The following is an 11,643-nucleotide window of genomic DNA, read 5'->3' on the forward strand; positions in this document are numbered from 1 at the left end:
GAGGGAGGAGATAACTGAGGCAAGTAAGAAAGCAACAAGGTAGAACATTCTTTACCCTGTGCCACAGCTCCACCATCTAGAGAGACCGTGCCCACCAAAGAAGTGTGCAGGTTTAAGGGTTCTCCTCTAAAAATTTCTGATAGGGGACATGTACAACAGATGAGAGAGAAACGTGGTCAGCTGTTTTGTGAGAAAACCTCCCGGGTCTTGATTCAGCTCGTTCTCTCGGGGCTGGTCAGCGGTGCTGGGAGTGGGAGCAGCTTGAAGGAGCGGGGGTGTTGGATGGAATGTTGTAACCATGGCAGGGACTACTGATTGCCCATGCTGTGTCCATTCCCGTCGCCTCCCGTACCAAGAGGGCTCCAGGTTCTCTTGATGGCAGTTACAGGCCCAGTTTTAAAACAAAAACACTACATTTCTCAGGAAACTTTGTAGATAGCAGCCGTCAGTGAAATGACACGGACGGGTGAGTTGTAAAAGGTTGTTGGATCACTGGAAAAGTTCTTAAAGACGAAGCAGCCTCAGCTGATGTGCCCTTCTTTCCTGGCTGAGCTCATCCTTCTTGTCTGGAGGCGCAGACGCCATCCGGGAACCTGGAGGAAAAAGCCAAGAGAAACTGAGCGCGGCAGATCTCGGAGCTGCTAAACCAGCGCTGACAGCTGCCTACCCCCTCACTTCCTCGATGCATGGACGAAAAACGAAATTGCAACCCTCTACTGTGTGTCATTCCCAGGTCTTATTCTATTACCAATAGCAATGAATGCCAATTCCCAACAGGAAAGTTAGATGTCCAGCTTAAAGTAAAGGCTATCTTGACACAGGTATTCCCAAAGTTCACGCGAGTGAAGACTGGATATTCGTTTAGGGTTCATTAGAGACCCCATCTCAAATAGAATTTAATGAGAATATTAAGGCTTGAAAGAGACAAACATGATACAAAGACACAAATACATCAGCTGGAGGAGGGAGGCCATTAGTACAAGATTAAAATGGCATCCAAAGGTTCGTTGAGATATCAAGCGTTAGAAGGGGGATGGGTGGGCAAAGGAAACTGTCGCTAAAGCATGATTGGTGGTCGATGAATACATCACACTTAGAAGTGGGCCTACAGAAGCAGGAACAGAATGATGATTGGGGCACGTACATTGTTAGATAGAAGGAAGGGCTGACAAGATGGGTCCAGGGCCTTCCAACCAAGAGAGTCGGGGCAAGACTGATAGGGCACGACTTGTGACTATGTGACTGACTCTCTGTACCCTCCCCAGTCTGCTGATCTCCATCCAGGGCACATCTGGGCAAGCTCCTAAGAGAGAGACTGCCCCTCCTGCGCTGGCCTGAGAGGGCTGGCGGCAATCCCCTTTCCAGGGCACTCTGCTTGAAGTCAAGATTAGCTACATCCTTGGTTAAGGATCAGAAAGAACTCTTTGGACGCTGAATCCATGTGGGGTCCCTGCAAATGGATTGGGGGACTATCTCTGCCATCTATAGCCTTGTACAAACTGGGGTGCTCAGAATGTAAGGTCTAATACAGTATAAAGAGGCTAGCTTGAGCCTGCCCATGTCTAAGGGTCTGTCCACAGGCCAAGTCCAGAATAGAGGAAGTGATCAGACTCATTATGTAAAACAGCTGCTATTTAGAAAAAGAAGATGGGTTCATGTGTTGTTTTTTTCAATCTGGAAGGTTTTTTACTTCTAAGTGTTTATTATGCTCTGATTACTCTGCCAAACACCAGTCTGCCCTGCTGATTATCCAAATTCTGCTGTGGCAAGATGCTAACTACAGGCAACCCCCAGGACAGCCTCTACTGGCCCCTTAATGTTATGTAAATTTGTCCTCACTTTGAAAAATTGAACCAGCCCCTACTGACAAGTCCTTCATCACAACCACCTTCACTTGCTGCACACGCAGCTTTCAAAGCACTGAAAAGTATCCCAGTGTTTTCTTGAACTTAACCTCAAACCAAACCCACCATGGTCCAGTCCATCCTGGCACAAAGTTCCCCTGTAGGGAATGATAGAGCTGCCCCCTGGGGAGTTTCCAAAACTGCAATCTTTATGGAAACAGCTCACCCCATCTGCTGCCCACCCCACTCCCCACCCCAACCCACCCCCATACTCATCAGCGACTGGTCAATTCAAGCCCCTGACTTCACGAGGCTACAGGAGAGCCATGTGCACAGGGTGCTACTCCCCTACCAGTTCTTAAAGGAACAATTTGGGACCGGATACAAGTCATAGCCCTATTTAGTCTATGACTTTAAACAAAGAATTGAGAAATGTAGTTGACTGATTCAAACAAGCAAACAAAAAACTATCAAAGATCTAAAATTCGATCAAAATGTATGTGACACAGACACCTAATTGTCAAATGATGCTAGACTTTTAATTGTAGTTTAGCTTAAATAAGTACAACTACTTCAGATTAGCTATACAATTATTTTTAGTAGCAACACTGCAGAAAGATACTCTTAATAGTCTTAAGTATATACTATTTTGATAGTACTTGGTCACGTAGTGGTTACATATTGGGCAGCTAACCACAAGATCAGCAGTTCAAAACCACCGGCCACTCCGCAGCAGACACACCAAGCTTTCTACTCCCATAATGAGTTCCGGTCTTGGAAGCCCACAGGGCCAGTTCTACCCTCCCATAAAGAGTCACTATGAGTCAGAATTGATGACAGTGCTTTTGATTTTTGCTTAGTATACTAGAATGAAAGATGAGGCTGTCTACTGCCATAAAGAGTTACAGCCTCAGAAACCCTACAGAGGAGTTCCCTGTCCCACCGGACCAATGTGAGCCGGAATGAACTCACTGGCACAGGGTTTAGGTTAGTAAACTAAACCCAAACACTGAAGGATTCCAAGACTACACGTTTTAAGGAAGCAGACTGCCACACCTTTCTCCAGAGGAGCGGCCAGTGTGTTCGAACTGCCAACCTTTCAGTTAGCAGTGGGGTGCTTAACCCTGTATCCCTGAGCCTAGATCATAGTGGCACTTTTAGTATTTGAATCGTTCCTAGCTTAGAAAAAGGAAACACTCCCCACTATCCTAAATCTTTGATTATTTAAAAGAATTTTTAATCGACTACCCTTATTGTGAAACCATAGACAAGATTGGAACCAGACTGTCAAACACGGAAACAAGCAAGTGTACTGTCTGCACTCGGCTTGCCAACTTCCAATCTTCTGGCCCTGGGAATGAACCACAGGCACATGCTGGCACCATCTCATTCCAAGAAAAGCCACTGCGCGGCACACGCTGGTAAATTCTCTCCCTGCCATGTTCATGCTCTGTGGAATCACACCAGATGGCACCGGTCCTGAAGCTACAGCTGTGCTCTAAAATTGAAGTTCAGACATAGGAACCCACTTTATTAGACATTTTCAATTTGCAGGTGTGAGTGTGACGTCATTCTCATTCAACTTAAAGTAGTTATATCTTTCTGAGCGGAACTGCAGCTTCATTGCACTTCCAAGTTTAGAAATAAGGGAAACAGCCAAGGCCTTCCTAATAAGATCCGAGGTCAAGTGAAGTCGCTGAGATTTAGAAAGGGCTATGAAAGGAGTCATTTGAAGTGAAACACTAATAGCTTATTGATGGCTCATTTGCATATGATGTAAGACATTCCACCCAGCTTTCCTATTGCTGAAAAGTGCCTCGAAATCCTTCATGTGAAGAAAAAAGAGAGAGAAAACCAACTCAGAAATCCTCTATATTCAGATAACATTTATATAATGAGCAGTTCTGTGAACTGTTTCTGATTTCAGGTCTGCTTTTCAAATGCGTTAATGCCTAGCTCATGTCTACATAGTCTTCAAAAACTAGAAGCGGCATTCTAACTGTCAGAACCAGGGTGTGGTCAGCAGAGGTTCGCAGCCACACGGAAAGCCCGGACACCAGGCTGACCCATTGTGAGCATCGGAACGCTCAATCCAGGCCAAGAACTCCCACAGGTAGCCAAAAAAGTGAGTTCAAAAGTAGTTCTAATTTTGGAGCTCAGTATATGCAAGACCAGAAAAAAAAAAGATGATCAAATTAATAGACAGAAAAAATCCAGCTCCCATTCAGTTGTCTCTAACAAAGCCAGGCAAGGCAGGGGCCCAACAGCAGCGTGTTCTGGAGACACGAGGGATCTGACTCTAAGCACAGGTGCCTGGCTGGGGGGTAGGTCATAGGAATATATGTTCATTGCTGCCTGGGTAACCACTTGCCTGGGCGTCCTCTAGCGCAGTGGTTCTCAACCTTCCTAATGCCTTTCATACAGTTCCTCATGTTGTGGTGACCCCCCCCAAGCATAAAATTATTTTTGTTGCTACTTCATCACTGTCATTTTGCTACTGTTATAAATCGAGCAACCCTGTGAAAGGGTCGTTCAACCCCCAAAGGAGTCATGACCCACAAGTTGAGAACCGCTGCTCTAAAGGAATTCAAACTGCTGACTTTTTCTACCCACAGCTTGTTCAACTGTTTGCCTTACTCAGGGGCTGGTAAGTCTACCCACAGGCACCTTGGGAAAAAAGACCTGGTAACCGAGGTCCCCCCAAATCAGCCGTTGGAAATTCCCAGCAGCACTGTTCTACTCTGACACATGCAGGGTAACTGTGAGTCGGGGTCACTTTGACAGCAAAGGTGGTGGTAGTGGTGGGGGGTTCCTGTTATCCGTCCTTGTTGCTACTGGGTGAATGAAGTGCTCAGCAACCAAGGACACAGTTGGTTCCAGCTATGGCAACTGGGTGTGTCCGAGCACAACTGTGCTCCAAAGGGTTCTTAATAGCTGAGCTTGGGAAAACGGATCACCAGGTCTTTCTTCCAAGGTGCCCTGGGTAGACTTGAACCACCAATCTTTTGGTTCCCAATGTGCCTATTAACCAACACAGTTGATTCAAGATTCTAAAATGGCAAATGAATACTGGTTAAAAAGGAAACCACTCCTTTCTGGGGTGCCCAAGTCAACAGAATTAAGCAAGAAGATGAGTTAATACTGAGATCGGCAAACTACTCACCCTGGGTTCTCTCTGTTCACCTGCCCAGGGAGAGTCAGGTAGGACAATCCTCTGGATGCCAGAGGTGCTGCTAAGATGATTACAGAATTATAAAAACAAGGATCTAGGCAGGTAGTTAACATCTTTTGCATTCTGGATATTTATGGAGTATTTATGGAGTATGAAATGATTGTTTTCCATCCTTGTAAACAACCCACACTCATCTTCAATGTCCATAGTAACCACGCAACCGTATAACTAAATACCACTGTCAACCAATTAGAAAACTATTGTTCAGAGTACAATGCAGAATCATTTCGGCTAATTCCGAGATCCAAATCAATCTATTCGAATTCAAATCTTACTATATATACAGTTCTGCTAAAAAGGTAGATAATAATCCGAATTTGCTCACAGCACTTGCCGTGTCTTAAGATAAACCACGTATTTCATTAAGAACAGGTCTGTCCTGGCAAAAAAAAAAACCCCAGAAAATGTGGGAAATTATCTGAATCACTCTGGCTGAGATCTTTCCCCAGAAGTATTCACCTCAACAAGACTAATTTTCTTTCTCTTGAACTATCAACATAATTGTCTTCCACTTCATTCTTGTAAAATCAACCCAGGCAAAAGTTGATATTTATTTTTAGCCTGAGTCTTTCTTTGTGTCTAAAATTAGTCAATATTTTCAATATAACTGTCATGACAAGTACAATTTATCCCACCCACCAATAAACCAAAACTACAGCTACGGAGTCTCTTCTGATTCACAGTGACTGCATAGGGCCCTTAATCTCCATTGGAATCAACAACCTTTGGCTTGGCAGCCAAGCACTTTAGCCACTGTGCCAGCAGGCATCCTTCTAGCATGACAACCTTATAAAGCAACCAGTTTGTGGCAAAATGTACATGCCTTGTAAATTCCACTACAAGAACCTTGCACTGTTTCCAAAATAGCACGATGATTACTAAAATGTTAAGCATTCTTTACTTCTCATTCTACTTTCCCTGACCCTCCAACAGGACCCTGATTCTGGTGCTGAGTTAGGCATCAGCTTCTCGGTTCCAATAGAAATTCACCCTTTCATTGTTACTCCTGCCCCCCTGCTAATGCTTCGCCTCTTCAGATCCTGGATCTTCAAACGCTGTACACAGAAGCAGCGAAGCCAGGCATGGTCCCAGCTTACCATGAGCAGAACGCTTCCTCCATCTCAGGGGGCTCTGGCCTCTCCCCGTCTCCTTTCAAGATTGTCACTGCAGCTGCGGTCCCCTGCACACCAGCCAGGGGCAGCTGCTCCGCTCCAGAATGCCGGGCAACGAGGATGACTTTAACCTAGGAAGAAGCAGCTGGAAGATAGTTATTTCCCAAATTCACATTGTCCAGAGGGTGCTTAGGGCGCCCTAGAGAGAAACCTTCCTCCAAACTGTCACTCAGCCCCCAAAGGCTCTAATCATTTATCAGGAACCCGAGACTCTCTCCTTCCCTTCTCTTTCTTCCTGTTGTCTATACTGATGTTTTGCCTCCATTCCATGCTACCACCCAAAAAGTCACACACCGGACAAGTGGCCCAAGGACTTTTGCTCTAATGCTTACTCTCCTGCTAGTCCAAATTCTAAAGCCACCGAGGGACCCAGGTGATGTCTCTTCTAGGTCAAGGGAAGGAAAGGAGACCTCATAGAAAATAGGCCATTTAATCACACTCCTGGGTACAGCCCAAAAAACAAACAAAACACCTCACTTCCATCCAGTCTACGCCGACCCATAAGGGCAGTATAAGGCAGGGTAGAACTGCCCCAGTGAGCTGTGTGAGATTCTGAGATGGTGATTCTTTACCGGAGTAGAAAGCTCCATCGTTCTCCCTGTTAATGGGGTTCCACTGGCTACACCAATGGGGTTAATGGGACTCCACTGGCTACACCAATGGAACCCCATTAACTTTTTTAAGGTGGTCTTCCAGAACGCAAGGATATTGTAAGCAGCATTTAAAATACTGGTACTTCAAGTGCCCCTGCAACCTCCCATCCCTCCACACACCATTTTTCTCAACAATTTGGGTTGATATTAGATTCCGTTCAAAGTGATCATCCTGCATAATCTGACTAGTTTAGATTGTACCCGCTGGGTGCAATCTTACGTTGCAACTATGTCGGAAAAGACAGTGTCCAGGTAGGTGCCCAAAGTCATTATGCCCACAAAGTTGGAACTTCTCCGCCCCACCCCCACCCTCATCTTTTCCCTTACCCACAAAAGCTCCCATCCAGCTCCTACACAGCAGGTAGCCAGACGAACCCCAGGACCCCAGTCCCCAGACCCTAGCGTGCTCAAGCCTGCAGCATCTCGGAAAGAGCAGGGACACGAGTTGTCTCTTCTGCGGTCCCTTCGCGTCCATACGAACCTGCCGGCACCTCCGGGGCCCTGGACCCGCGCCGCGCCCGCCTCGGGGCGCCGGGGGAGCTGCGGCCAGGGCCCGGCCGGGCGCCCGCGCGGGGGGCGTCACACCGCTTGCTCGCGCGAGAAGCCCCACGGCTCTCGGTGCAGCGAGAGGCGGCCAGGCTGCAGCGCCCCGGCCGTGCTGGCCACGGAGTTCTTCAGCTGCTTGATGACCGCGTAGAGCAGGAGGAAAAGTAGGAAGAGCAGGAAGAAGAAGAGCGCCAGGTAGAGCAGCAAGTTGAGCTCCCACTCCATGCTCCAGGCGCCCGCGCTCGCGCCTCCGGGCTCCTCCGGCTGCGCCCCGGCGCCTCCCCTCGCTCCGAGGCGCCGCTCCCAGGGGCTGGTGGGAGCCGCGTTCCGGATCTCCCCGCCGGCCTGGACGCTCCCGCTGCGCCCGGGGCGCGAGCGGATCCTGGTGGGAGCCAAGTTCAGCGGGTGGGGACTCCCTGGAGAAGAGATCTAGGCTCAGCTTCCCCGAATCGCTCGATGCCCGTATTTCGCACACAATTTTGAGGTTTCCGTGTCCAACAGCCTAAGGCTTTTATTTCTTCGTTTCCCTCGTTTGTATCGTTTTCCTCGTTTGTAGAGGATTTCCCCAGGGACAGGAGGACCAGAGAAGGAAGGTCCCCCAAGGAATTCAGCGTGACACTGAAGCTCTGGGCTGAAGGGCCCTGAGAGGCCACCGTGCTGCTGGATAACTTCGTCGAGTCTGATTGATTCCAGTTCAAACTGCCTGGCTCTTCGGTGTTGCAGCGGCACTCAGTATTACCACGCACTTTCCAATGGGCCACAGGCCATTTAGGAAAGCATTAAGAACAAAACTCACTTGAAAAGTTGTGCGAACTTACTCTCAAATGTTCGCTTGCGATTCATCTTCGGTGCAACGCAGTAAAACAAAGTACTTAAAGTGCTCCAGTCAGACCCTAAGACGTCTCCATTAGATTGGAATCACCTACAGACCTGAGGGTACAGCTCACCAGAAAAAGTCGGTCTATATCTTACTGCCTTGGAGGAAGTATAGCCAGAGTGCTCCTTAGAGGCAAGGATGGTGAGACTTCTTCTCACATGCTTTGGACACGTTGTCAGGAGGGAGCAGTCCCTGGAAAAGGACACCGTGCTTGGTCAAGTGCAGGGGCAGCAAATACAGAGGAAAACTATCAAGGAGATGGACGGACTCATGGGCTGGTGCATATGGACAGTTCTGAGGACGGTGCAGGACTGGGCAGGGCTCATTCTGTTGTGCATGGAGTCTCTGTGGGTGGGAACCGGCCCAGTGGCACCTATCAACTGCAACCAGAACCTTGCTTCATAACAAATCATCCTGGAGTGTTCATCATACTGATCAGTTTTCTTTCACAAATTCTGTGGGTCAAGGAACACTAGGGGATCCTTTCGCTTGGGGTTTCTCCTGAAGTTACAGGTACTGCCAGTCAAGACTACATTATTTGAAGGCGTGTTCACCCAAGGAGAATCAGCTTCCAAGGTGGCTCCCTCATGCGGCTGCCACGTGGGCTTGGTCGAGGCTAGGAGGGCTCAGCTCCTCTCCAATGTGGGCTTCTCCACAGCAGCGCTGCTTGGGCATCCTTCCCTCGCAGACAATGAGACAAGAGAAAACAGCAGAAATGACAGTGCTCTTTTCCGCTAGCCGCAGAAGGCCCATGCCATCCCTGACTTCTGTGATACCCTATTGGTTATGCTGGTCAGCCCCGTTCAATGATTCCACATAGGAGTACGAGGACATGAACACCAGGGGTTAGGGATGCCTGGTTGCCATCTGGCTATCAGAACTGTGAAAACAGTAGGGTACCATGGCCCATTCTTTTTATGGAAAAGTGGAACAGATCAAGATTCCACACGCCCCCACCCCCACCCCTTACCCACCATTTCCTACAACTTTCTGAGGCCCTGTCTCCAACTTGACTTCATTCTTTATTGGTGAAGCTCACTAGACTAAATCCAGGGGACAAGGCCTGACAAGCACACCCCCGATTCTTTACTCATCCTGTACTAAGGGGTTGTTCCAGGGGTTAGTAGAGAGTTGAAAGAGACAGGAAAGAGTGGACAAGCCTGTGAACCAGAAGTGTGGATGATCCAAGGATCCAATTCTAGGTCTCCTGCCAACAGTCACCACAGCTCCTCACCTGGTACATGTCTTGTGGGGAGCGTGCCGGGCCGGGCAGGTTGGGGGGTGGTGGATGGAGGGAGAATCTGTTTTGCTATATAAACTTCAGATACTATTATTATTCTATTACTGATGGGCCCCATGATGTGACAGGTTATTGGACAGAATTTACCCAAGTCATCGGCCTCGCCACTGAGAACCCACTGTATATGGGACATTCTCTGTGTGTGTGTGTGAGTCTGGGTAGACTAGAGAAATAAATCCATAGAAACTCATATGTATATAAGAAAGACTTTTATATACAAGAGCAATGGAATATTGAGAAAACGTCCCAGCCCAGTCCAGATCAAGTCCATGAGTCCAATATTAGCCTATATGTCTGATACCAATCTATAAAGTCCTCTTCAGACTCACATAATACATGCAATGATACCGCATGTTGGAGGATCACAGGCCAGTGGGTTGGATTTGGATCCAGTGGCATTGTAAGCATCTCAGCACTGGCAGGCATCTCCACGTGGCTTCTCTGGCTCCAGAGGACTGGTCACATCAGGGTAGATCCATGTGGCTTCTCCAGCTACCAGGGCGTAGCGCCATGTGTCTTGTCAGTAGAGCGTCTCCAAGGGAGTGAGCAGAGAGAGATAGTGTTTCCCACCTCCAAGAAGGAATACCAGATTTCCCAGAATTCTCAGGAGAAGGTCATGGCCACACAGAGGACTCATTGGCTATGACCCCATTGACATACTATCCACTCCTTCACTCTTAATCCTCTCACGTCCCAAATTGGCACCAGATTATGTAACTACCTCTCTCTCTCCTCTCTCTCTCTCTCTCTCTCTCTCTCTCTCTGGCGCTTGCTTGCTTGCTCCCTCGCTCGTTCACTCTAAAATTATACTGATACACTTCATAGCAGAGTTGGCTTGTAATTTTCAGAAATTTCACTGGCTAGGTGTTAACAAACATGTGAATTACACAAACGTGGTGCTGTTGTTCGTTGCCATCAGCGGATTCTGACTCACACTGACCCTGTGTGTGCAGAGCAGAACTGCCCCGCGAGGCTTTCAGGGCTGGGACCTTTCAGAAGCAGATCACCACCCCTGACTGCCAAGGCCCCTCTAGGTGCGTCTGACCTTCCAACCATTTGTGTCAGGGATGTATCAAAACTTACAATTAAGGAATTTACGTTAACAAGAAGGGCTCCTGGTTCTTTTGCTACTGTGCCGTCTTGTTTATGCACTTGCGGTTATTTACCACTGTTTGATCAGAACAGTGGAACTACTATATCATGGTATGCTGCCACACATTCCCCCCCACCCCCACCCCCAATTCTGTGTTCAGTCATAGCATGTAGGTAGCTTAAAATTGACCATTGGTGGGAGGATTTGCACCATAGAAACGGGCAGATGCTAAAAATTAGGGCTCTCCTCCCACCACCTCCTAAAGAGCCAGTTGTTAAACATCCACCAGCACACTGATGCTCGCAGGGCAGTTGAGGAAAAGCTGAAGCCTTGCATAACCAGAACAATGATGTGTGGGGTTTATACTGCTCTAAATCCTTACACCTCCACTGTCGGGACTACTTGTTCCTATTGATGCCAATCTCCATTTGATGTAATCTTGGCACCGGGGCAAATTCAATGCTGCCTTTCCATTGCCATAGCCGATTGTGGAAACCAAAGATGCTGGATCTGGATGATCCAGTTCTGATTCTGTGTGGGAAGGAGAGCAGGACATATATTCAGTCAACTCTCAATTCCCGGGAGGAGCTCTGGTGACACTATTGGGTAAGCACTGGCCTGCTAACTTACAGGGAGATGGTTCAAACAACCAGGTGAGGCTGTCTGCCCTAAACATTCACAGCCTGGGAAACCCTGTGTAGGGTGGCTCTAAGTTGGCACTAGCTCCGTGGCAGTGCGTCGGGTTGGGTTTGGTTTTCTATGGGAGCTTGGGTGAAAATTAGGAAGGAATATTTGAAAGTCAGATGCAACTCCTTGGCAGGGATACTCACATAGGTCCGATCAGTCCTAGGGTGCTGGGTGTGGCTGCTGCTCCCTTACCCACAGAGTGCCCTTGAGTGTTACCCTTTCGCCAAGCTGCCCTCTTT

The 11,643-nt window shown here is 48.1% G+C and overlaps 1 protein-coding gene across 1 annotated transcript; it reads right to left on the reverse strand.

The window, feature by feature from the left end:
• Positions 1–7,480: 7,480 nt before the first annotated feature.
• Positions 7,481–7,683, reverse strand: SMIM43 (small integral membrane protein 43). The gene has a single exon (XM_045290211.1). The coding sequence runs from the start codon at positions 7,670–7,672 to the stop codon at positions 7,481–7,483; it is 192 nt and encodes a 63-aa protein (XP_045146146.1). The 5' UTR covers positions 7,673–7,683.
• Positions 7,684–11,643: the final 3,960 nt, after the last annotated feature.

This window comes from Echinops telfairi, unplaced genomic scaffold, assembly GCF_000313985.2.
Source record: "Echinops telfairi isolate 266 unplaced genomic scaffold, ASM31398v2 ScPeMD7_33;HRSCAF=127, whole genome shotgun sequence".
Taxonomy (NCBI): Eukaryota; Metazoa; Chordata; class Mammalia; order Afrosoricida; family Tenrecidae; genus Echinops; species Echinops telfairi.